This window comes from Enhydra lutris, unplaced genomic scaffold, assembly GCF_002288905.1.
Source record: "Enhydra lutris kenyoni isolate GAN:26980312 unplaced genomic scaffold, ASM228890v2 scaffoldscaffold5, whole genome shotgun sequence".
In the NCBI taxonomy this organism is placed as follows: domain Eukaryota; kingdom Metazoa; phylum Chordata; class Mammalia; order Carnivora; family Mustelidae; genus Enhydra; species Enhydra lutris.
In genome coordinates, this window is record NW_019154089.1 from 37,758,237 (window position 1) to 37,783,905 (window position 25,669).

General features: G+C 44.8%; 1 protein-coding gene and 1 pseudogene across 1 annotated transcript in view; both read left to right on the plus strand.

The window, feature by feature from the left end:
• Positions 1–1,883: 1,883 nt before the first annotated feature.
• On the plus strand, positions 1,884–2,901 carry LOC111140764 (annotated as a pseudogene).
• Positions 2,902–15,453: 12,552 nt separating this feature from the next.
• The window catches only part of LOC111141110 (SH3 domain and tetratricopeptide repeats 2), a 53,750-nt gene continuing 43,534 nt past the window's right edge, over positions 15,454–25,669 (plus strand). Inside the window, exon 1 of the mRNA XM_022493450.1 lies at positions 15,454–15,808. Coding sequence (XP_022349158.1) covers positions 15,757–15,808 — 52 coding nt within the window. The 5' untranslated portion in view covers positions 15,454–15,756. The remainder of the gene's footprint in view (positions 15,809–25,669) is intronic.

Consider the following 25,669-nt stretch of genomic DNA (forward strand, 5'->3'; position numbering starts at 1 on the left):
GTACCACTCAATTAATTTATTACATTTTAGCCGGCTTAGTTGTAGAGGCTCCACTCTTGCCATGAGGAACATTGCCCTCTGTTCTGCAGTGGTGGCGTGAGAACTTTCCTTATTTCTACAGTGTTTTCTGTTGGCTTCTCCACCTGGTCACCTGTGGCGTCCCATCCCCAGAGACTGCACATTGTCTAGGGAAAGGGAGGGTGAGCCAGGAGATGGGGAGAGGTGGAAGAAGGAGGGGAGAGGGAAACTGGCTCATCCTCCTACCCAAACACGCTCTAGATCACAGATCTCCCCAAAACACATCAATAAGAGAAAAAGCCCACAAACCACATGGCCACAAAGCCGCAGCCAGGGTGTGGAGGTCCTGGGAATCATCCTGTGGGCTATGAAGGTGGTCTGGCCACTGGGTGTCACTGTTAGTCTGTGTTCCTTTGATTTGGTGTCAGGTTTCTGGCATTTGCTGGTCTCCTTCCACTTCCCACAGCCTCCCTCCCTGTGCTGGTCTATCTCCCTGGGCAACTTTACTGACTGCATAGAGAGTTCACTGAGAGTGAAATGACCCAGAAGTGGATTTCTGATCTGCACATGGGAAAGTAGTCTGTTTGTCACAGAAGCAAGCAGTAACCAGTTCTACAACAGGAGCACCTAGGAAGTGAACTCTAAAAACACAGAAATATCTCATTGATTTTATCATTTATTGCTATTATTTCCTCCTTTATATAGTATTTGTTTTTTTCCTTATTAATTTATAGTCTTATACTTTTTTTTAGTTCTTTCATTCGATAAAATTGAACATTTAGTTGAAGTAGAAATTAAATCCAGAAAGAAGGATTGGGAGGAAAGACCTGAACACATAAAGCCTTTAAAGAAATAGAAATCATATTTAACAAGACCTGTTATTTTTACTTACCCTCTTTAGAACTTGGTGTGCATTTTCAATCTGAAGATTCATGTCTTCAATTCTGGAATATTCTCCATCATTTTCCTTGTGAATACTGACTCGTGAGTCCCTCCTGTGGAAGTTTTAGTAGTTATGCTGGACATCTCATTCTATCTTCCTTCTTTCTTGGTTAATTCTTCCATTTACTTGTTTCCCCATGCTACATTCTGAGTGGTTTCTGCAGATCTGTGCTCGGGTTCATGAATTTTTTCCTCTGCTATGCTGAATCTTTTGTTTGACTTATCCAGTGAGTCCTTAATTGAAGGCCCTTTGTTTTTTGTTTCCAGGAGTTGAATTTTGCTATTTATCAAATCTGTCTCTTTCTCTTCTCATAATAGTCTATTCTCTCATTATGGTTCCTAAGTTTAAACATATATATATATATATATACACATATATATGTGTATATATATATAATATTTAAGTAGGCCATGCCCAGTGTGGAGTCCAACATAGGGCTTGAGCTCACAACCCTGAGATTGAGATCTGAGCCAAGATCAAGAGTCAGACATTTAACCAACTGAACCTGTGTGCCCCAGTTTAAAAATATTTTAAATTACTTTGACCTGCTTATTCTTTTATTTCCAACTCTATTATTTCCCATTCTTGCAATGCTGATATATGGGCTGGCTGCATCTGCTGGTTTTCTGTCTCAGTAGTTAATTTCCTTGTGTGATTTGTATCTCTCTGTGATCTACGGTTGACCCTTGAACAATGCAGGGGTTAAGAATGCTGACCTATTGCAGAGTTAAAAATACGTGTGTAACTTTTATATCCCCCAAACTTAACTATTAATGCCTACTATTGACCAGAACCCTCACTGATAACACAAACAGTTGATTAACCCATATTTTGTATGTTCTATGTATTATATACTGTATTCTTACAATAAAGTAAGCTTGAGAAAAGAAAATGTAGTTAAGACAATCATCAGGAAGGAGAAATGGTGACCCCAGGAAAGAGTGGGGCTCCTGCTGGGAGAAGGAGCCCTGAGGAAGCATTTATGACCTTCTACAATGAAGTGAAACGAATAGAGAAGAGAAATTTAGTTCTAACATCCAAAACTCAGCTTGAAAGACTCACCTCTTCTGGCTCCTCTAACTTCACTTTGAACCCATTTGAGGTTCTTCAGATGGATCCTGAAGTGACAGATGAAGGAATAAAAAAGAAGTTTCGACAGTGCTCCATATTAGTGTATCTTGACTGGAATCAAGATGATGTTGACAGCACAAAAGTCTTTTGAGGCTGTGGACAAAGCTTACAAGTTGCTCCTGGGTCAGGAACCAAAGAAAAGGGCTGTGGATCTCATTCAAGCAGGAAAAGAATACACAGATCACACAGTGAGAGTGAAAGAAGCAATGAAGGGCGAAGGAAAACCCACAAATGTGGGGGAGGATGATTCTGAGCTGTTCAAACAAGCAGTATATAAGAACAGACCAGGGCACCTGCCTTTTGGCTCAGGTCATAATTCCAAGGACCTGGGATAGAACCTCTAACCGGCTCCCTGCTCAGTGGGGAGTCTGCTTCTTCCTCTCCCTCTGCCCCTCCCCTCCGCGCGTGCACGCATGCGTGCACGCTCTCTCTCTCTCTCTCTCTCTCTCTCTCGGTCTCAAATAAATGAATAAAATCTTAAAAAAAAAAAAAACACCCAACAAAGAACAGACCATAAAACTCTTTGCTGACCTGGAAATTAAAAGGAAAGAGAAGCCAGAGAGATGCATGAAAGGAAGCAACAAAGGGAAGAAGAGATAGAAGCTGGAGAAAAAGCCAAATGAGAAAGGGAGTGGTAGAAAAACTTTGGGGAAAGTCAAGATGATCGTGTGGGCAGCTGGTGAACCTTCCAAGCATATCCAAAGGTGCAGAAAGAGAAGAAAAACTGACCCTTCCTGAGACCACCGAAAGTAGAAATGAAGCAGCGTGAACCACAGAACCTTCCCCCAATTGTCTCCCTCCTGCTTTGAAGGACTTGTTCTTTCTTCCTATTTCCACCCCAACACAGAGTAGTATTTGCTTTTTATTTAGTCCACTTGTTTTCAATACAATTTAATAGAGATCAGAGTAAGTTCTTTGCACACTGAAATGAGGGGTTTGGTTTAAAAAGAAACCTTCCCCCACTCCTACCCTTGGACCAGCCACCACGATTGCTTGCCTTCCCTTCCTGCAGCTTAAAATGTACCATTTTGCACTTCACTGAATTGTGATGGTTAGAAATTTCATGTACAGCTTGTGGAAATCAACCAATTAAATGTTTTGAGTTAAAAAAAAAAAAAAAGAGAGAGAAGGAGATGCCTGGATGGCTCAGTGGGTTAAAGCCTCTGCCTTCAGCTCAGGTCATGATCTCAGGGTCCTGTGATCGAGCCCCACATGGGGCTCTCTGCTTGGCAGGGAACCTGCTCCCTTTCCCCTGCCCCCTGCCTGCCTCTCTGACTACTTATGATCTCTGTCAAATAAGTAAATAAAATCTTTAAAAAGAAAAAATAAGAGAGGGGTGCCTGGGGGGCTCAGATGGTTAAGCATCTGCCTCTGGCTTAGGTCATGATCCCGGCATTCTGGGATTGAGTCCCACATTGGACTCCTTGCTCAGTGGGGAGTCTGCTTTTCCCTCTGCCTCTCTGTCCCTGTCTCTCATGAATAAATAAATAAATAATCTTAAAAAAAGAGAAAATCATAAGGAAGAGAAAATACATTTACAGTACTCTATTTATCAAAAATACACTTAAGTGTACCCATGCAGTTCAAACCTGTGTTATTCAAGGGTCAACCATACTCTGAGCTACTCTTTAACATTAAAAAAAAATTGGGTTTCTCATGAACCCTACACTGTGGAAGAGTAGTTTTTGGGATTGTGTCTGTTGTCTCTCTAGAGAGTTAACATCCAGGGGCTAGTTTTTGCCCCTTGACTGGCATACCTAGAGCCTTTAGGATAAATTCAGATCTCATACCTTCTCAAGAAGCAGGACTGGGTTTTGATTTTTCCACACAAGTCCTCAGGCAGACGCATAGCTCCTCTGGGGTGTCCTTGGAAGGTGGAAGGAAGTTTTCAAATCCCTTTTTGATGGAATAGCAACACTTCCAGACTTCAAGTTGTATTCAGGGAGCAACCTTCCAGCTCCCCTGCTTGACCTAAGCCCAAAGTCATCTCTAGGAAGGAGGAAGGGGAATTAGAATTCCAGCCCCAGCTCTGACTCATCTGACTGAGAACCCCCAGGGTTCCCATGGCATCTGCTCCCATTTATTCATAGGCCTTCAATTTCTATGGTTGTTTCTGGATCCTAAGGATTTCCCTTTCTTTCCTTAAAAGTAAGTATGTATTAAAAAAAAAAAGTACTTACTTTCCTTAAAAGTAAGTATGTATTAAAATATTTATCTTTGTCACATTTTTATCCTTCCTTGACCTTTAGTGACTCAGTTTACCTTCTGGTTTTCTTTCCTTCTTCTTTTATTTTTTTTCCCCCAGTAGAACAATCTAGGTTATTTATTTAAGCCATCTCCTGCCATAAGCAAAGCGATGGAAGCTCAGTATATGGGTCATCACTTGATACAAGTAAGGAAGTGAGCTTAAGGTCCCATATACTTTACTGGTCCCTGGGCAGAATAATGGTCCAAACCAGTGCTGTGGTCTCCACTGGGTCGTGGTCTGGGTTCTCCTTATTCATCTCCTCATAGCCAGTCAGAAGTGGATTCTCACGAGGGTTAAGGATAGAGTCTGATTACCATCTCCCCAGGGAAAGAGCTTGGCTCTCCTGTGGAGACAGGGTAAGTGACGCACTGGGGTCTTTCCTGCTCTCCGTGATGTGACTTCAGGAAGACGTTCAGCACGCTCACCCCCATGCTGGGGAGTGTCACAGAGTAGGTGAGGGCCTTCCCCCTGTGAGCTGACCCCTCCTCGCCATGACTACCATGAGACACAGGCAGCCGCAGCTGTGCCCTGGACTGACCTAGTAGCCCAAAAAGTTGGGACCCAGCTGCCGCTGCCATTTTCTACTTCCATCTCCCAGTTTTCTTATCAGAGGTCTTCAAACAGGGTCATGTGAGCTGTGGGGCGAGCAGGATGAGCTGCGGGGATAATGACAGTTTCCTCACCCTGAACCCTGCCCTCTACCCTGCTTCCAACAGGGAAGCTCTTCTTGTGTCCTACTCTATAGCAACCAAGCTGTGTGACCCTGGCAAGTACTTCATCCTTGTGTACCTCAGTTTCTTCATCTGTAAAAAGGGAACAATTACAGTGCTGACTTGCTGGACTGTTGGAGGACAAATGAGATATACACAAAGCACTCCATGCCTGGTTCAAAGTAAGCATGCAGTTAGTGATCTTTGTTGTTAATTATTGAGCTCCAAGTTATATCTCTTCTAAAAAAATGATTCTGAGCTAAAAGAAAAGTCTTTTCAGATAGATGGGGCTTTAAAAGCTAGATAGATATGTTCTAGACTGGGTCTTTCCTAAAAGAAATTCTAGTTCAAAAATTCTTTATTTCTATGCTAACTCTACCAGCAGGAAAGCTAATTCGAGCCCAGCTTGGCTAGCAAAGTTAGTTTTAGCCAAGCTTGGCTTGTGCCTAGCATGGCGGGCATAAAGATCTGTATTGTTTATGATAATTTTCTTCCAGCCCCCTGACATTCCTTCAACCCCACTTCCCATCCCATAGCAATTCTTTCTTTCCTTAATGCTGCACAATGAACTTGTTGTAACAGCTGTACAAGCTTCCTTCTGACTTGAGTCAGCCTTGCTTCATGGTTTGTCAACGTTGTGTCACCCGTCCCTTGATTTTTTGCTGAAATTGCCGAAGTATAAAGAAATTGCATCTAATGGACCCTTTCTAACCTTTACATATATGGTAACCTTTTCTCTATTTCTTATGAAAGCTGGGGCCGTGTAGTCTCAAAAGGATAGGGTTAGGGAAAGGGCTTTGTTCCGTTTTCTAAGAGAAAGTGCTAGTGGGAGGGACATTTTCATTCTGACTTCAACCTACTCGGCAAATGTTCTGTCCAGGTCCACACTGATGAGCTAGTGACAGTGCTACTTACTTGTGAGCATAATTATATTATGAATCAATGAGATGATGAGTCAGGATTCAGCCATGAAGAGTGAGGGTTGATGGTCTTCTACCACCTCCCATTGTGAAGGGCGAGAAGTCGCAGGTCAGAGGTCTTGCAGTGACTCCCCCTCTTCTCCCTACCCTCCTTGAGCCTTAATTCAGGTGCAAGAAATGCTAGCATTTTCAGTGGTGATATGAGATGTTCTCTTTAGGTTTCAGAAAATGACAGAAAATTGGAGTGGGCCTGCTTCTCTGTAGGTTGCCCATATTGATATAACATCTGCTACCAGCTGATTGTATGTTTCTAGTATCTCCTGAAGGCCAAGCTCCTCAAGATCAATAGGGTCTTTTTAACTGTAAATAGGGTTGTTCTAGTCCTATCCATGAATTTGGAGATATGGTCACAATTTAGCCGATAACATGGATAATAGTTGCTTGGTATAATTTGTATATATATAAAAAAAAACAGGGTTACATAGAGCATATTGTTTTATACTTAGTGGAAGCAGGGTGAATAGGAAGCCAGGCCTGACCAACCTCTTAACTATACTGAGGTTTGAGGATATAATGTGGTTGAGGAGTCCCTCAGAAAAGGAAGACTTGGATTACTTTAGCTTGGTTAGAGGGGTTGGTGACCACCTTAGCTTTCCCTGGAGGGTCACAAGGAAAATGTGGGTTCTTTTTTCCAAGGCCTTTTGAGGGCCAAAATTTGACACTTTCTTTAGAAGGCCAAAAGCTGCCTCATTATCAAAATGAACCAATTTCTTTAGTTAAAGGCAATGCTCTATTTCTATTACTGTGAGTTAATTTATATATACAGTGTGAGGTAGGGATCCAACTTCATTCTTTTGCAATTCTCCCAGCACCATTTGTTGAAAGACTATTTTTTTCCTCCATTGATTTGATACTCTTGTGGAAAATCAATTGATGTGGGCTCAATTCTATTACAATGATCTATCCTTATATTAGTACTTCACTGTCTTGATTATCATTGCTTTACAATAACTTTTGAGATCAAGAAGTATAAAATTGAGAACTTTGCCTTTTGTTTTCAAGACTGTTTTTGCCATTCTGGATTCCTAAGTCTCTACATGAATTTTAGTATCAGCTTGTCAATTTCCAGAGAAGAAGCTGCTGGGATTTTGATAGAGATTATGTTGAATCTATAGATTAATTTGGGGAGTCCTGCCATCTTAACAAAATTAAGTCTTCCAGATTCATGAACATAGATGTTTTTCCTTCGCTGAGATCTTTAATTTCTTTCAATGATGTTTTGTAGCTTTTGTGCAGCCTCTCAGCCTCCAGCTGAGGCAGGCACAGCATCAGGCTTGGATGTGGGGCCCCTCACCTTGGTCTAGACTCTTTTTCACCTTGCTCAGCTGGATGCTGATAGATCAGGCTTTTAGGGGAGACCATTGAACTGTGGGCCATCTAAAAGCCCCGAATAATTTCTATTGAGAAAACAATCTTTTCCTTGCATCATTATGAGGATGTGAAGAAAGGGGTTAATAGGAATAAAAATCTACCCCCATGAGGATGTTCACAACAATTGGACCAGGAAGGTGCAGGAGGAAGGCCTGGGGCTCTGCTGGGAAAATCATCAGAGGAGGAGTATCTTGGCTCCCTCCTCTCAGGGAATGGACTTGAGATCTGGGGAAGCAGAGGATCCCTTTGTTTAGAATTTTGTTTTGAACTTTGTTTAGATTCCAGGAAGCAAGGCTAACAACTCTCACCCAGAAATAGGAAAATGTTAGCCATCCACATGGCTAACCCATTGGGACTCACTTGTTCTGATTTTGTGCAGGGGAAAGAGGGGCCCTTTCCGGGACAGCTTTGTCCATGACTGTTGCTGGGGCTGCCCTCCTGAAACCTCTCTTTCCCACAGGAGTTCCCATCTTTCTAAGTTGTGGCTCCAGCCACGAGTCAAGCAAAACGGGCCAGGTCAGGATTGTCATTCTCACAATGTGGGCTAAGTCCAGGCCAAGAGTGAAGCAGGAGCCTATTAAGATACATGATATTATATATAAGATGATCCTCTAGGGAATAAGTGTATTATGTATATAAACCATGTGTATAGAATCCGTGTATATATAATTTACCCTCCAGAGATGGCATCAGACACGTGTGGTCTAGAATGCAGAACCAGACTTCGGAAGGATACTGCAACTTGCCTGTGGTTGCCTTCAGGGAGGGGACCGGGCTTTGGTTAGGAGCCAAGTGGTTTGAAAGTGGACTCGCCTTTTCATTCAATATGCAGTCTGAACTTTTGCACACATACATGACCGTGGCTGTGATGACACCGTTTTAAACAGAGTACCTGGCCTTCCCGCAGGACATCACTCCTTGCCACGCCCTGCACGGGCTCCTCTTCACCCTCCACTGCTACAGACATGATCTCTGAAATTGTGCTTGGCAGCTCCCACCTTTTGGTTCACCCACTCCCCAAAATTGTCCAAGCTGCTGGACAGTCTCCTTAGGACTTTGTGACGTGGTCTCTCTGATCTCCTATCTCTGTACGTCCCCCTGGGCCTCCTCATCGAGCCTGACTCCAAGGTGGCCTGTTTCAGTCACCATCTCACTGGCCCTCTGGATTCTTGCATGCTAGTGCCCCCTGACACCCTTGCTTTGTCAGCTCTGAACTGTTGTGTGCTGTCCCTGCTCCATTGTGACGCTCCTGGAAGAGAGACATAAAACCACATGACTGGGTCCCAGCGACCCACCCATTCTTTTCTGATCAGCTTCTTATTATGCTTACCCCCCGTGGACCCCCTTGTTCTCCTTCTCCCTGGTTACATTGTGGCCTTCACCCATGAGCTGCTCTGAATGAGCACCTCACTCCTCCGTACTCTCGACACCTCCCCACACGTCCCACCTCAGAGGAACCCTATCTCCAAGACAGGCTCTGCGCTCACCCTCAAGGCCGTCCCAGTTCCCCTCTTTCTGGACTCTTCCACATCAGTGTTCTTCTCTCTGCATCTCTATTCCTCTCTAGTTCATACTGGTGTGACACAGAGCTCTATTCCGGGCTTTGCTTGATTTAATAGTCTCCTTCCCCCAGCACCCAAGGAAACAGAAGGCATGCGTGGTGAACGTTGTGGAGTCTGGAGCTCCACCTATCACGACTGGCCCACTCCTTACCCCGTTGCTGGAAGCTTTCAAGGTTGACAGCTCTCAGCCAATCCCTCTCTGGGGCTCACCTCGAACAGAAGAGCGCCATCTCCAGTAATGCTCCCCACGGGGGGCAGCTGCCCTCAATGACTGGCCATTACAAGGGTGTAGCCGGTTCAGTGACTGGTTGTTAATCAGGAGCCCTTGGCCCAGGATGACTCTGTAGGACCCACCGACCCCTGAGCTCCCTGTGGGAACCAGCTGGGGACTCTCTTGAGTCTGCGTTGCAGGCCACTCTTCCTCTGTTTTCTGCACCGCCACCCCTAGGGATCCTGCGAGCACAACTCCAGAAGCTTCCTACCTGCCAATCTTCCGCCTCAGAGTCTGCTTCTTGGGAACGGACCACAAGGCTTTTCAGGATTGGGGGAGAAATCTTGAACAGGGATGGGAAAGATCTGTATTCAGATTGATTTCATCTGCTTGGATCATAGAGGTCAGTCTCAGAAAATTAAGAAAAAGGAACTAAGAGTTTTCTTAATTTTTTTTTTTAGTTTGTTCATTCGTTCGTTCGTTCCTTCCTTCACATAAGAGGGCCTATTCTATGTCAGGCACTGTGTCACATGGTGGAAACAGGGCAGCAGAAATGTGAGGGGGAGATGATAAATGAACACCCGGACTTAGAACTATTAGTTCTTTTTTTCAAATAGATGCCTGGCTCTATCTCTCACAACTTGTATTTGTACAACTGATTTTTTTTTAAGCTACCAATCCAAAAGTTTACACTGATCAAGGAGCTTAATTAATCTCGTAGTTCCAAATGTCAGAAGTCTGAGGTGGGTCTCACTAGGCTAAAATCAAAGTGTTGGCGGGGCTGTGTTTCTCTTGGAAGTTCTAGAGGAGAATCCATTCTGCACCTTTTCCGGCTTTTAGAGGCTTCCCACACTCCTTGCCTTGTGGCCCCACGGTTCCATCTAAAACCAACATTGGGGCAACATCTTCAGATCGTTTTCTCTGATTCTGACCTCTGGCTTCTAGTTTTCTTGTCCTGTCTTCTTCTGACTCTGACCTTCCCACTGTCCTTGCAGTCACATCTAGATGATCCAAACAATGTTCCTTTCTCAAGTTCCTTCACTTAATCCTATCATCAAAGTCCCTTGAGCCGGGTAAGGTAACATATTCATAGGCTCTAGGGGTACAGATATCTTTGGGGGGCATTATTCTGCCTGTCATGCTGGATAATTAATATCCATATTTAAGTTTGAGAAACACTGGCCCATTGTATTTAAATGGTTTTCCTTTCCTACTTTTTCTCTGCATGTTCACATATTGTTGAAACCTTCTTAAATTAAGAGCATGTATGATAAACTTGTTTTTCTCATTTGCTTGACCTCTGCACATATGTGGTTCTGTGAAGGTTAAGACAATTCTGATCTTTATTGCTAGACAGATGTTGCTGGAGGGAGGGGTTGGGGGCTGGGATGCTGTGTATATGTGTCTGGTTATTTACTCCTGGCTGTCTTAAGTGGTGAAGCCTACTGTGTATGCTGGTGCTGGCTGAAATGTTTGAGAAAGCTATTTCTGTCAGTTACTAGCAGTAAGACCTTGGAGAAGTCACATGACTGCTCTCACACAACTCTTTCATCACTTACAAAATGGCGGGTCTAACTCATGTTACTGATACAAGTGTGAGGATATAGTAAGATGGAGGATTTAATCAACAAGGAACTCTTGAATGATTACATCAATTTTTGGTTATTTGTGGATGCTGAACCTTGACGATGAGAGGGACTCTCTCACCTCACATTCTTTTCTTTTTTTTTTTTTTTTTCCTTTTATCTGTTTTTTAAAGATCTACTTATTCATCTGAGGGAGAGAACACAGTGGGGAGGGAAAGAGGGGGAAAGAGTGAGAGAATCTCAAGCAGACTCTATGCTGAGCATGGAGTCCAACTTGGGACTCGATCCCATGACCCTGAGATCATGACCTGAGCTGAAACCAAGAGTCCATGACCCAAGTGACTGGGCTACCCAGTTGCCCCCTCACATTATTTTCTTTGAGAGAGCCAGAGTCCCTGCATGTGGTCCACCCTTATGGTTAAGGCTATGTCTCAGAGCTGTGTACAGAACACAAAGTTTTGCTGCGCAGTAGGATGGAGATCTGGGGACCCCACTGTCAGAGGAACTTGAACAAAGTCATCACGGGAACAAGACCTGAATGGGTGGGGACACAAAATGACTTTATGTAAGGAAAGCCCAGAAGGGCAAATGGTTCACTTTCCCAAGGTCACCCAGTGAAATTTATCAATGAAAACACCTGCAAAAGAGACATATATTTCCTTTTGCTTGAAACTGATTTACTAAATCACAAAAACCAAATACCATAGTGATGAAAACAGTTGGGCATGAGGATTCATTTTTCTTTCCTAACTGAACTGCTTGCAAAACTCACGTCTATCAAAAACAATGGCCAGTCAAGAAGTAAGGAGAGAAATGCAGCTAGGGTGGCTAGGTTGGATGCCTTCTTTGCCTGAGGTAATGAAAGGAATCTTCCTGATTATCTGAGGACAGGAAGACCTGGTTTTACTTGGATGCATTTCCTTGTAGGCTTTCTGATAGGAACTGAGATTTTGTCTCTGTCATGGCTGATAGGTACATTCTACTCACCAATGATGTCCCTTCTTCCTCAGAGCCCGGATGCATGGACAACATGCCAAAGACTGGTATAACAGTGATCACGCACACACACACACACACACAGAAGATTTGCACAAGTGAAAAATCAACACCTATAAACACTTTTTAAATCCTTACAATTGTCTTGTGAGGCAAAACTGTTTTTGTGATATCGCCGTGACTATCGCCATCATTGTTATTTGCAAAGGAGACTCCATACCAAACAGCATACAACTTGGAAATGGCAGAGCCAGGATTTGAACTTCAGTCTTCTGGCCACAAATTTAATGCCCAAACTGACCTCTGAGTGGTAACAACACAGGAGTGTGGAGTTTCCTGGGGCTGTCCTAAGAAACTGCCCGAACTGGGGGGCTTCAAACAACAGAAATATATTGTGTCATGTCTATTGGGGGCTGGATCCCAAATCAAGGTGTCTGCATGACTCTGCTCCCTTTGAAAGCTTCAGGGAGAAGTCTCCCTTGCTTCTTCCTGACTTCCGGTGGTTTGCTGGCAATCCCGGCACTCCTTGGCTTGTGGATGTGTAACTCTACTCCCCTCATTGTTTCTAGGGCTTCTGCTTCTGTGTCAGTGTCCTCAGAGGGCTTTTTTTTTTTTTTTTAAAGATTTTATTTATTTATTTGACAGAGAGAGAGATCACAAGTAGGCAGAGAGGCAGGCAGAGAGAGAGAGAGGAGGAAGCAGGCTCCCCGCTGAGCAGAGAGGAGGGCTTTCTTTTTATAAGGACACCAGTTATTTTGGATTAGGGGCCCTCTCCACTCCAGTATGACCCCAACTTAAATAATTATATCCTCAACAATCCTATTTTCAAATAAAGTCACATTCTGGGGGTTAAGTCCTCCACATATCATTTTTGGAGGGGACAGAATTCCACCCATGGCATTGTCTTCCAGCTTTCCCCTTGAGTTATAGTTCTACAATGCATATTTTATTATCCCAACTAGATTGTGAACTTCCCAGGAAAGACAATTCAATTTTACATCTGAAGGGTCCAGCTGGCTGCTCTTGGGCTGGATCTGGACTATGGGCACGTTTGTCTGCTCTGAAATATTGTCCTACACAGTGCTGTGGAAGATTTCCTGAATTAGTCTGTGAGCATTCATTTTTTTAATTCTTACTGTTCTTACTGAAGTATAATTAACATACAGTGAAATATTAGTTTCCAGTGAACAACATACTGATTCCACAGTTCTATACAATGCTCAAAATGGCGGATGCTTCACGAATGTGCATGTCTTCCTTGCATAGAAGCCATGTTGGTCTCTGTATCATTCCAATTTTAGTGTATGTGCTGCTGAAGAGAGACTAGTCTGTGACCATTAAAAAGTTTGGGAGCTTCACATGCAAATCTTGATGTCAGGTTTCCATGACAAACCAGAATGTCTGGCTACTTACCAGAGGAACATGGCACCATAGTCTTCATTGCCTGAAGCCTAGCAGGGGCTTCTTAGGTGGGGCAGTGACCTTCTTGTACCACAGATACATTTATACCCTAGTGATTCTACTTCTCTGGAGAGCCTCAGTTAATACACTCTTCACTCAGAAATATGTCTAATATCTAAGCCCATTTTACGATGTCCACTGCTGTCACTCTGGTGCAGGCCATCATTATCTCTCAACTGACCTAGCCACCCAGTCACCTCCAACCTATTTTCCAAGGAGCAGCCAGGGTGACCCTTTAAAGCTGTAAATCTATCATGATACAACTTTACTTAGTAACCTCCATTGTCTCCCATCCCACTCACAGGAGAAGCTGAAGTCCTTAGATAGCCTTCAAGGTCTTATGCAATCTGGCCTACAGTTGCTTTCTCCAACCACATCTCTATACCCTGCCCTGCCTCATAGGCTCCAACCACACATGCTTTTCCTTCCACTTGCCACCCATGGTCCAGCCTCAGGGCCTTGGAACCTGCTGCTCTCTCTGCCTGGAAAGCCCTTTGTGCAGGCTAATCCATCTGAGTTACCCACATGTAAGATAGCACTAGTTTCTTGCATCTCAAGAGAAGCAATGACTTTATCCAGAATGGACTTGCCAAAATGTGTGTCTCAGCCAACTGCCTCAGGGCGTCATCCGGGACAGATGGACTTCTTTTCATTGGTCTTGGTCATGTGCAATTTTGGCCTCTGTTGCTGCACCTGTGTAAGAATGGTGTGCAGGCTACTAAAGGAGAAATGATAAATCTGAGTATTGGTCATCATGTGCACATTAAACCATGCTTTCTCTTCATTGTCCGATTCTCATGTACCTCCCAAAATTTTGAGTGACTATTTTCTCAAGAAACTCTTGCTCTTTTATCTTAAGTCTGAGAAAATATCCTAAAACACTGCTTTGTGAGGGAAAAGGCATGAGACATTATGGGAAGTAGATCCTTTAGGCAGATGTGTGCAGAGCAAACATCCTCCACATGATCCCCATGTGATCAGAGAGATCCTGTCCGTCCTTCCCCCAACCTCCCACCCCAGCCCACCTCTCCTGGGCCTTCCGTCGCGGTCGGAAAGCTCTGAGGGTTCACTTCAGATCATGCACTTGTTTTCATCATGGTCACAGAAAGAGCTCGTATGTCGGAAGAGTAAAGCTCCTGATCTGTGGAATCAATTAAACGGGGCTCCAGTCCCAAATGTGACATCCTAGATAATGGGGCTCTGGACAAGTTATACGCCTCTCTTTGTGAGTTTCCTCACTTAGGATAGAGCTGCTAGGGCCTTCATTATGGGGCTGTTACGGGATTTAAGTGCAGTCATGTATATTGAGTGCCTGGCCCGTGGCAAGCATTCAGTGCCGGGGAGTCAAGATGAGTCAGCATTGAAACTGAAGACGGACTCTGTCACCTGAGGCTGAGCTGCTGTGTGCAGTGGACACTCGTGACTGCTCCAGGGAGACTGACCCCTGGGCCATCCTTCACACCATCACCCCAGTGCTCCTCCCAGAACATAAACATGGCCACCCCCCTCCTTAAAATGTGTGTGACACTGACCTCCAGTCCAGCCTGCACGGAGCCCGCACGCCAGCCCTTAAGACCCTTGCATCCTTTTGGCTGCCTCTCCTCCCTCCTTGGTTCACTCACCACCGAACTTTGCTCTAGGCATTAAGAAAATAAGTAATTAGTGACCCGTGAGCTTGGTCACTAAATCAGTCGTGTCTCTGCTCAGTCTTGTGGACATTCAGCCATATTTTCTCTGCCTCCTTTGAAAGATGTCACGGGAAGTTTTCTGTACTGTGTCCGCTGTATTCTCTGGATCAGCTCCTTAGCCACAATGGGAAAGAGGCTGGTCTGGGGTGGCCAGGTTTTTGTGCATACCCAAAGCCTTATCAGACGTGGTCCTCCAGCGTCTCATCTGTAAAGGTGCTGGGCTCCATCGGGGCTATTTTTCAGATCCTTTCTGACTAAAGCTTTGGGAGCAGGGGCTGGGTCCCCGCACACTCACTGGCAAGGAGTCGCTCCCCGGTGCTGCTGGGGTTCACAGCCCCACCTTCACCCAGAGAGCCCAGGGAGGTGTGCCCAGAGAGACGCTGGGTGGGGATGGCTTTCTCATTGGCAGGCAAGTCAGTGTGGACCCAGTCAGTCCGGGGAGAACGAGAACAGCAGCCTGGATGTCTGGGATGGTCTCTGCCCTCCTCCCCCACCCTGGCCTCCCCCGCAGGAACCTAACTGTGTATCTCAGTCCTAGAATGTGAGGAATGTGCCAGAGCCTGATAGGCCTGAAGCGATCTGCAGAGAGGCAGGGAGGAGCGCTACTCCTCAGTCAGAGGCCTGAGAGGGTAAGGACTGTGGGTCCTGAGAGCTGGGTTGCCCCTCCCCTCCTCCCTGCGCCTCCTGCAGCAGCATGATCTCAAAGGCTCCATTGTGCATTGAGCTGGATTTTGGTCCCTAGTGTGCCAGGGAGGAGGCGGGAGGAGGGACACTGTCGGGAGGCTGTCCCCTCCCAGTGCTCTTTTGGCTGGTGTTCCCAGGGGCCTTGGCCTGGGGAGAATGATACACACATGGGTGGCTGCTTCTGCATTCCCGGGGAGCCGAGTCTGTCCTGGGGCCCAGGTGAGTTTCCTGGGGGGTGGGGGGGGTGGGTTGGGTTTGGCCTGTGGCTTCGCTTGACGTGGTTGGTCCAGTGAAGACTCAGGGATCTGCTGGGTAAGGAAAGCGACTTTTTTAAAGACGGGGAGATGGCTCTGCTTTCTGACCCCCTCTTCTCCTTCCCTCATTCAATATTTGTCATTCTGGCTTTGTAAAAAGGGAGTAGATCTTGGGAAACTTCTACTTTTCTTGAAGAGAGACTTTGAGCTCACTCTGTGAGGAGCCGGTGCTGCTCTTGGCTTCAGCTCTCAGGGTGTGACTAACCCTTCCGTCTTTTCTTCCCAGGATTCCCTAGGTCAGGAAGGAACCTCGGGCAGGGAGTGCCTCTGGGGCCCATGGGTGGTCATAAATTTGGCCTCTGTCACTCAAACTTATTTTAATCAGGGTTGCTGTCACTAGAGAGAAACGGGCAATTTCCTACCTCCTACCTATTAGAGTGTGATTTTTTTTTATTATTATTTTTTTTACGTCAACTTGAAGCCATGGAGACCTGTCGCCTTAAGAAATTGTCAAGTCATCTGGGACTTGACATCAGGTGATCTGCCATTCCAGTTTGCCTGGACCCGAAGACTTTCTCAGGGTGTAGTTACTGCTAAAACCAGAAGAGTCCCCGGCAACCGGGGTGGTTAGTCACCCTAATGGAAGCTCCTTGCTTCTTTTAGGAGCAGGACCAAGGTGGGGCCCTGCCATCTTGAGTAGGGAATTTATCAGGATGCGTGGCAGCTTTGCAGGAAGGTGGCACAGTCAGGGAGGACTTCTTGGAAGATAGGAGAGCGTCACGCCAAGGACTCATTCCTAACCCTTGTTAGGATTCCATGTCTTCCTAGAGTACTGTGTGGTTCCTTGGTCAGGGAACCCAGGAGAACCCCTAGCCAAGGCAAACAGATTCGTAAATGATGCCCTTGGCACAAAAGGCACAACCTCTAGCTATGAAAACATTTTGCTTCTCCAGATTTCTAAGATTCAGAAACTTTTTTAAGATCCTTTCGCTAAATCCTGTTGCCATTGTACCCCACAGGAGCAGATGCCGAATGGAGTGTGGGGGAACATGAGGGATCCCTGGTCTGCCAGCCAGGGACCTGAGTTCTAGATCTGACTCAGTCTACCCACACTTGGGCAGGCATAATCATGGTGAATCACCGGGTCTTTGAGGCCACAGTGTCTGGCTTGATCGTGGTTCTTAGACTTGACTTGAGCAATTTACTTACCCTCTCTGTTTTAGTTCCCCCGTCTGTGGATTTGTGATATCATTATGCATTCTTCATAGAGTTGTGGTAGGGATTAAGTCTATGTGTGAAACACTTAAAATGACCTGACACACAGTGAATTAAGCACAAGAAATGTCAACCGTATTAATTATACTTCTATGACCCTAGCACATCAAGCTCTCTCTTAGGCCTTTGTTTGCTCATCTATAAGAGGAGGGATTGTAGGCGTGGCCTGCAGAGGTGCCCTCGGGAGCTCTGCTCCGGCTCTCTGAGCCCCAGGTGCAGATCTGCTTCTGTCTGACATCCTGTTCTCAGCCCAAGATTTCATGTACAAGAGTTCTGAGGCTCAAAACCAACCAGCCAATCAACCAACACCAAAGAAAGCATCCTCAGAGTTCTTAGGACATTATTATCCAGTGATTTCATTGTTTCACCTGGTTTGGGGCATCACTAAGTGGTTGGCATCCTGAATCCACTATTTCTCTGAGTCAACTTACCATTTCCTTTATCGAGGCTTCTCATGCCATGTCCCCAAACTGTTTTCTGCACTTGTCAGGGCCTTTCCCTAGGGAGGATGATAGGGGTGTTGTAGGTCTGAGGACCGTTGATATAAAGACCCCCTGTTACGCTCTCCTATTTATCCTAGAGAAATGGAACAAAGTATGAGACATATCCTGGAGTGACTCCGTAGTTCTGCGACTTTGGGCAAATCTCTTACATTCTTCAAACCTCAGTTTTCCTGTCTGTAAACTGGATTGAATGGGACTATCTGTCACATGGAGTTTTGGGTGAGGATTACATCAGATAATTCATCTCATGGCTTTGGTGAACGGTTTGGCTTCTGATTACCCCTTAGTACTTGTGGGCTGTTTTATTGTTCCCTAGTAAAGACTATTCCTACAACCCTTCTCCCAATTCCTGGCTCCACTGTGCTCCTATATCTGGCTGCTTCTGCCATTACAACTGTTTAAGGGGGAGTCAACAGGGAGAATCAGCAGTCCTCAGGGGAAGGGAGGCAGGAAAGGAGGAGGCCCTTGGTAACACTGAGCCCTGGACAGGTGCCTAGCTGGTTTGCTGTGGTGTCACACGATGATGAATGTCGGTTCTGGCCACCCCAGGTGACCTGTATTCCCACACGTGGGCTCTGCCTGCGGCATCTGTTCCCCGTAATGCTTCTCATTGGCTCACATAAATCTCCCCAGTGCACATGGTGAGAGGTGCTGGTTCTGGTCAATTGCCGTCATGTCTGTCTTTCTGGAACCTTGGAGAGTCTGGCCGCTGTTTATTTTATTTTATTTTATTTTATTTATTTTTTTATTTTTTAAAGATTTTATTTATTTATTTGACAGAGAGAAATCACAAGTAGGCAGAGAGGCAGGCAGAGAGAGAGGAGGAAGCAGGCTCCCTGTTGAGCAGAAAGCCCGATGTGGGGCTTGAACCCAGGACCTGGGATCATGACCTGAGCCGAAGGCAGCGGCTTAACCCACTGAGCCACCCAGGCGCCCCATGGCCGCTGTTTAATAAAGTATAGCTGCTCACAGAGGATCACAGAGTAAGGCATGTCAAAGTTCATTGACCTAAAAGCTTCTAGCACTGCCCCATAATCGTCAACACTTTCTTGAAGAAATTTGGCAGACTTACACTCCTAAACGGGGGATGTGAGAGAGAACATTTGCCTATATTGATCACTGGTGTTTTTAACTTTCAACACTTTTGGTAAATGTGAATCATGAGTATAATAATAGGAAATTGAGGGAGAATGTTAGTAATAGTGAATGATGCCTCATATTTGAACTTTAGAAAGCTTGTGAGGCATTCTGAACTTACTGATGATAGAGAATTTCAGAACAATAAACCCACCATCTAGCTCTAACACATTTCTACATTACACCATATCCACTTCAGAATATTTTTATTTCATTCTCTTACTTAAAAAAAAAAAAAAAAATCAGGGTGCCTGGGTGGCTCAGTGGGTTAAGCCTCTGCCTTCTGCTCAGGTCATGGTCTCAGGGTCCTGGGATCGAGCCCCGTATCGGGCTTTCTGCTCAGCAGGGAGCCTGCTTCTTCCCTTTCTCTCTGCCTTCCTCGCTGCCTACTTGTGCTCTCTCTCTCTCTCTCTGTCAAATAAATAAATAAATCTTAGAAAAAAAATCATTGCAGGGGCAAGGAGGGTCCCCTGGTAGTTCTCCCCAGTCTCAGTTCCCTCCCTCCCTTCCTTCCTAGTGTTAATCACTTTTATGAATTCAGTGATTTTGTTCTTTTGGTACATGTCCATGTGCCCCTAATCATTGCAACTAATTTTTTTCTGAAGATTTTGATACTGAAACAAAATGATACAGTTACGCACCTTGCTTTCCGCCCCCTCCCTCCACGTGATGATCGGAGAGACATCCATGTAGGGAGATGGAGCCATGGCTGTGATTAGCATCTGTCCTAACAAGGACAGTGTAGGTTTACATATTAAAACCTGCAAATGGTGTAACCATCAGGACAAAGAAGGAAAAAAAATATGCATGCAGAGAAACCCTTCTTCAAGTTTTCTTCTTAAAGTCGGGGTGGAAGGTGGGGGCTCACATCCAGCAAGTTGCTGAGAGTGAGATGTTTCCAGATTAGCGACTTCAGACTTCAGAGATTGGAGTCAGGTTAATGTCATGATGGCAGCACGGTCTGCCCCCCGGGGATCTGGAGGGCCTCTGACTCTGTCACAAACTTGCTACGTCACCTTGGTAGAATCACTACTCCTTTGTTTCTTTGCAGTAAAATGAGGAGTAGAACGAAATGATCTCTTAAATCCCTTTTATCTCTTCATTTTCTATAAGTATTGCCTCTTCCTTATTTTTATCCCTCATCCTCGATATGTCAAGATGCTTTCTCTTTTCTATCTTTAAAATACCACGTCATTCACGATATCCCCTCACCTCTCATTTGCCAAAATCACAGCGCACAGTCTCACACATATACTCCTGGATTGCCGTACAGCTTTTAGCTGGCCTTCCTCCCTCTCGTCTTTCCTTCTCCCCTGTCCTTCTCATGCCACCCCAGGTAGAATTTCCATTGTTATTATGGTATTCCCATGCTCAAGAATGCTTCATGCCTCCCTATTGCTGGCTGTATCTATTCTAAATTCCTCTGCTTGCTTTGAAATGCCGTCCCTATCCTGACTCTGCCTTATTTATCAATTTTAGTCCTCTGATCCCTGACCTCTCTGGTACGTACAGGCTGGCTTCTGCTGTCTCTGTGTATGCAAAGTTCATTCCCCCTTATCTTGCTGATCTCTGTGCCAGTAATTTTGCCCCCCCCCCATATAAATCTACCAAGAAAATGAAAAGGAAGCCACAGACTCAGGTATAATACATGAAAACCACACATCTGATATTTGTATCCAGAACACTAAAAAACAAACAAACAAAAACCACCCTGGGACACCTGGGTGTCTTAGTCAGTTAAGCTTCTGCCTTCGGCTCAGGTCATGATCCCAGGGTCCTTGGATTGAGTCCCACATAGGGCTCCTCGCTCAGTGGGGAGTCTCCTTCTCCCTCCACCTGCTCGGCCTTCTGCTCTCTCTCTGGCAAATAAATAAATAAGACCTAAAAACCCCACCCTTATAACTCAATAATGAGGAGGTAAATAACCTAATGCAATGGAGCAAAATGTTTGTAAAGACACTTTCATTCAGAAAAATGTATGTATGGTAAATAAGCACATGAAAGAAAGGCTCAATATCATTAGTTATTAAGGAAATGTCAACTGAAACAGTGAGATAAAGCTACACACCCACAGAACGGCTAAAATTAAAAAACCCGGTACTTTCAGAGGTTGGTGGGGGATACGGAGTAACCAGAAACCAGAACTCTCTTACATTGCTGATGGGAATGCAAAACGGTATAGCAGTTTTGGAAAGGAGTTTGGCAGTTTTTAACTAAATGTCAATTTTTTTTAAATTAGTACCTTTTTCTCACCCATAATAATAATAAGAACAAAAATGAAACTAGCTTATACCAAAAGTAACTTGTTGATTCATAAATGAAAAGTCCAGGGGTTGTTGGCTTTAGGTATGGTCAGATCAAGATAGCCAAATTATATTATCAGAAAGTTAGCTTTCCTAAACTCCTAAACTTTAACTGGGTTTGGCCTCAACCTCAGGCACACCTTCACCGGAGGGTAGGCCCCACCGAGCTGTCATAGCCACAGTTCCAGGTGCAACGGAAAGAAATCTCTTCCTGCAGAGTGCTGATGTGGGTCCGAGGACCAGTTCTCATTGGCTCCACCTTGCTTATGTGGCCATGGGATAACATAACGTGATTAGCTTATGCTTGAGTCCGGTGCTCACTTTTGGAGCTGAGAATGGAGTCAGCCCTGCTTGAACCCCATGGACTGGGTTTATGGGGCTCATCTGGCTAATGAGGAAGCTCAAGGTTGAGTATGGGACTGTGTCATTGCTGTCTTAGCTCTTAGTCACTTCTCTACCTGCCTCCAGTGTTAGAAAACAAATGTGCGTCTATTACAGAATATTTGGAAAGTAGACAAAAGTAGACAAAAATATAATGAAAAATGACCCAGCACTAGCCTCTATGGACCTTCTGGTCTCTTTCCTTTCAGTCATTAAAAAAATCATACATCTTTTTTAAACATACTGTATTCTATATGATAGCTTTTTGCCGTGATTTGTCTCTAGTCCCTTTTTAAGGCCCAGCTAAGTCTTCATACTCTTTCATGTTGAAATATAGTCCATGTGCCAAAGAGCTCTGTAAACTATGAATCCCTGTGCTGTTCTTCATATTATGTGGCTCACCCAAATTTTCCAGATTCCTTCTTGTCTCTCAAGCGGCCACCCTCTGGCTCATGGGTCCCCAGGCAGCTGGCACACAGGCTCTCTCTACTCCGGAGATTCTCACACTTTAGAGGACAAGAGAAATCCTCAAAAATGCTCATTGAAAATGCACATCTCCAGATCTACCCCTAGATATTTGGAGGTGAAGTAGGTAGAGAAGAGCTCAAGGAATATTTCTAAAATTTTCTTCTATTAAAATTTACCGTTTATATAGAACTATCCTCAAAATCACATATGTACCGCTCAGTGAATTTTCACAAGGTGAATATATCCATCTCTGCTGCTTCCTGGGGTTGCCGTTCATTTATTGTACTTAATGGTATAGACCGGCACTTACTTACCCATTCTTGTGTAGAGGGACATTTGGGCTGTTGCCAGGTTCTGCATATTATCCATATTGCTGCTGTGAATATTTTAGTAGATGCATTTTGGTGAACACATATACGTATTCTTTTGAGTATATGCCTAGGAATAGAATTTCTGGATCTTACTGCATGCATATATCCAACTTGAACTGATAATTCAGTTTTTCCCAAGCAAAAAATCTTCAAGCCTTAGTCTCACACTTGCTGTATATGGGATGGGAGTTCTATCAGTCTTTTTTATTTTAGCCGGTCTGTGTGGAGGTGTTCCACTGTAATTTTTTTTTAAAGATTTTACTTATTTATTTAACAGAGAGAGAGAGATCACAAGTAGGCAGAGAGGCAGGGAGAGAGAAAGGGGGAAGCAGGCTCCCTGCTGCAGGGCTTGATCCCAGGACCCTGAGATCATGACCTGAGCCAAAGGCAGAGGCTTAACCCACTGAGCCACCCAGGCACCCCACCTTTGGTCCATTTTTCTAGCAGGTTGCTTATCTGTTTCTGAAAGCTGCTTAGAATTCTTCATATATTCTGGATTTGAGTTCTTTACATTCTATACATTCTTTATATTTTCTTCGACTCCCTCACTTACCTTTCGGTCTGTTATTTGCATCTTTTGATCAACAAAAGTTCTTCATTTTATTTATTATTTGTATGTGTGTTGGGGGGTGGGTAATGCTTTCCCATTTAGGAAATGGGAAATTCCGGTTTAGGAAAGAGCTGGTTACTTCAAGTCATGCAGATATTCTTCTTTCTTTTTCTTTTTCTTTTTTTCTTTTTAAGATCGTATTTATTTATTTGTCAGAGAGAGAGCGTGTACGCATGAGCAGGGGGAAGGGCAGAGGGAGAGGAAGAAGCAGGCTCCCTGCTGAGCAGGGAACCCGATATGGGGCTCCATCCCAGGACCTTGGGATCATGACTTTAGCCCAAAGCAGATGCTTCACTGACTGAGCCATCCAGGCGTCCCTCTTCTCTATTCTTCTACCAGTTGGCTTGGACAGACAACTCTTTAAAACCCAGCACCTAGGTAATTCTGATGCAGTCTATAAATTATGGCCTGTGAAACCTGCCATTTTCTGCTCTAAACCTCACACATCTTTTCAGAGCTTTCTGCCCTGCCCTCTCCCTCAAAGCAGGGTGCCACGAATGTCCTTCTTCAAGGTGGACTTACAGGGTGGGCATTCACCATCCTTAAACCGTAGTTTCTTTCCATGCAGTCTTAGGATGGGGACGCTCTTTCATAGTTCGAGGGGGCCAGATGGGAATGAATAAATTTGATGGTGTGCAGACTGTGGTGGTGAGAGAAGAACGAATGACTGCAGAGGGACTGCAAATGCTTGGCTCCAGCTGACTGGGGCCACATGAAACCGAGGGTCCCAAACTACAGATCTTCCTGTTTTCAAAGTCAAGCCAAGCATCTGGGTTATGTAAAATATCCCAATTTCTGAGTGATGTTGAGCAATTCAAATTCAAACTTTGAAAATTCACTGGGTGGGGGAAAAGAAAGAAAGAATAACAAAAAAGAACAAAACAAAAAAAAGAAAAGAAAAGAAAAGAAAAATGTTGTTTGTGATGGCCTCTGGCCCCTTGTCTATCACTTTTCAAATTGTCACAGAGTAGAGAAGCAGGTGGCCACTCCAAGTGTGATCCTGGGACCAGCAGTAGACAACCCCATAACCCCCCCCCCCCCCGCCCAACTCCAGGAACACATTAGACACGCAGAACCTTAGGCTTTCAACCTATTGAGGCAGAATCTAAATTTTACCAATACTCTCAGGCCTTTCATACACACATGAAAGTTTGAGAAGCACCAGTCTAGATGTATCATTCCAAACACTGGCTCAAATTAGAATCGTTTGGGGAACTTAAAAGAATTTCTATGGCTGGGCTGCACTATGGACCACATCAATCAGCCTTCCTGGAGATGTGGCTCAGGCGCTGCTATTTTTAAAAAGCAATCTGAGTGATTCAAACAGGCAGTCAGAGTTGAGAACCACTAACTCAGATCAATCTGTCATTTGCGAGTGGGAAAAGTGAAACCTCAGAAAATGGATGGATGAAATGTCTTGCCCAAGGTCATTAACTAATGTATGGGAGAATCTGATTTGTGCTCAACCTCTTATCTCATGATTCCCAAGCCAGTGCCTTTTTGCTCCAGATACCTTTGGTTCCTAGGGGCAGAAGTACAAAATGATCTAGTTCAATGATAGCTCATTACTCTCAGCTTTCCCGCTAAGCTGCTTTCTACACTGAACCCCTAACAAGATGAGAAGCTGTGAGCTGACAGGTCCTTCCTTCTGCCTATTCAAACCCAAGTCCATTTCATTCTCCCTATACATCACCCCCAAAAGTGCTAACCGCTCTCACTATGAAGAAATGGAAGGTCCTCCACTTGGGTGTCAAAATGGGTGACACTTGGTGTCAAAAATCTCGCTGCGTAGGCCTGGAGCAGGGAGCAGAGGCCCAGACTCCTGGCAGCCATGTGAGGATCTGGGGTCACCATTCATCAGCAGTGAGTGGATGGAGTGTGATGGCTGGTGCCTTATCCGTCTTGGGCTGCATCAGTAGAAGAACAGGTCCACAATGCAAAATGGGTAGGTCTGCTTGACTCCGATCCAGCACAATTTTACAATCAAAGAAACTGGGAGAAGTGAGGGGCTTGCAAACAGTGGTAGAGCCAAGATTCCTAATCCCTCTTTCCAGGCCCAGGTAGTGCTTATAATATTCTGATCCCCCACCCTGGTATAGTCCTTGAACAGTCTCATGGTCAAAGGAAAAGAGTAAATAAAAGTAATGTTGAGTTCTCTTGTATCTTGGGGATATCACGAGGGAGGCCCACATTTCATAGTGGTGCTTATGAAATTTCCCTTTATTCGTTTATATCCACTGCCTCATGCTTTACAGCTGTACACTCTTCTCTTTTCAACTCTCTGCTGTCAAAAGTGCCTCCTCCCTAAGCCTCTTCTTTCTTCCCCTTTCTGCTCCAATTCAACAGCAGCAAAGACATGAACATTTTGGAGATCTGAGGAGAGGCCCCATACAAGACTCTAGTGGGCAAACAGTCTGGGGGCCATCAATACATTTCAAGTCCATTACAAGCATGTCCTGCCATCTCCTTCATGATGCCACCTTCCCTGGCTCTGCTCCAGCACTTCCGTTATCCACCCATTACCTTAAACTTTGCTGCAGTCAAATCTTTAATGACCTTGTAGCTTCAACATATATTGAGCATTTCAGTGTCCTCAGTCCTCAGCCGTGATACTCAGTCTGACCTGTGGGTAGGGATCTGTTTTATTTATTTACCTTAAATAAAACAGGGATACTCAGGCTACTGAAGAATTGAGATGAGAGGCATGACTGTTGAGTACCGAATAATTATTAGGCAAGGGTGCTAGCAAGGAGAATTCTTCCAGGCCACCTGCCCTGG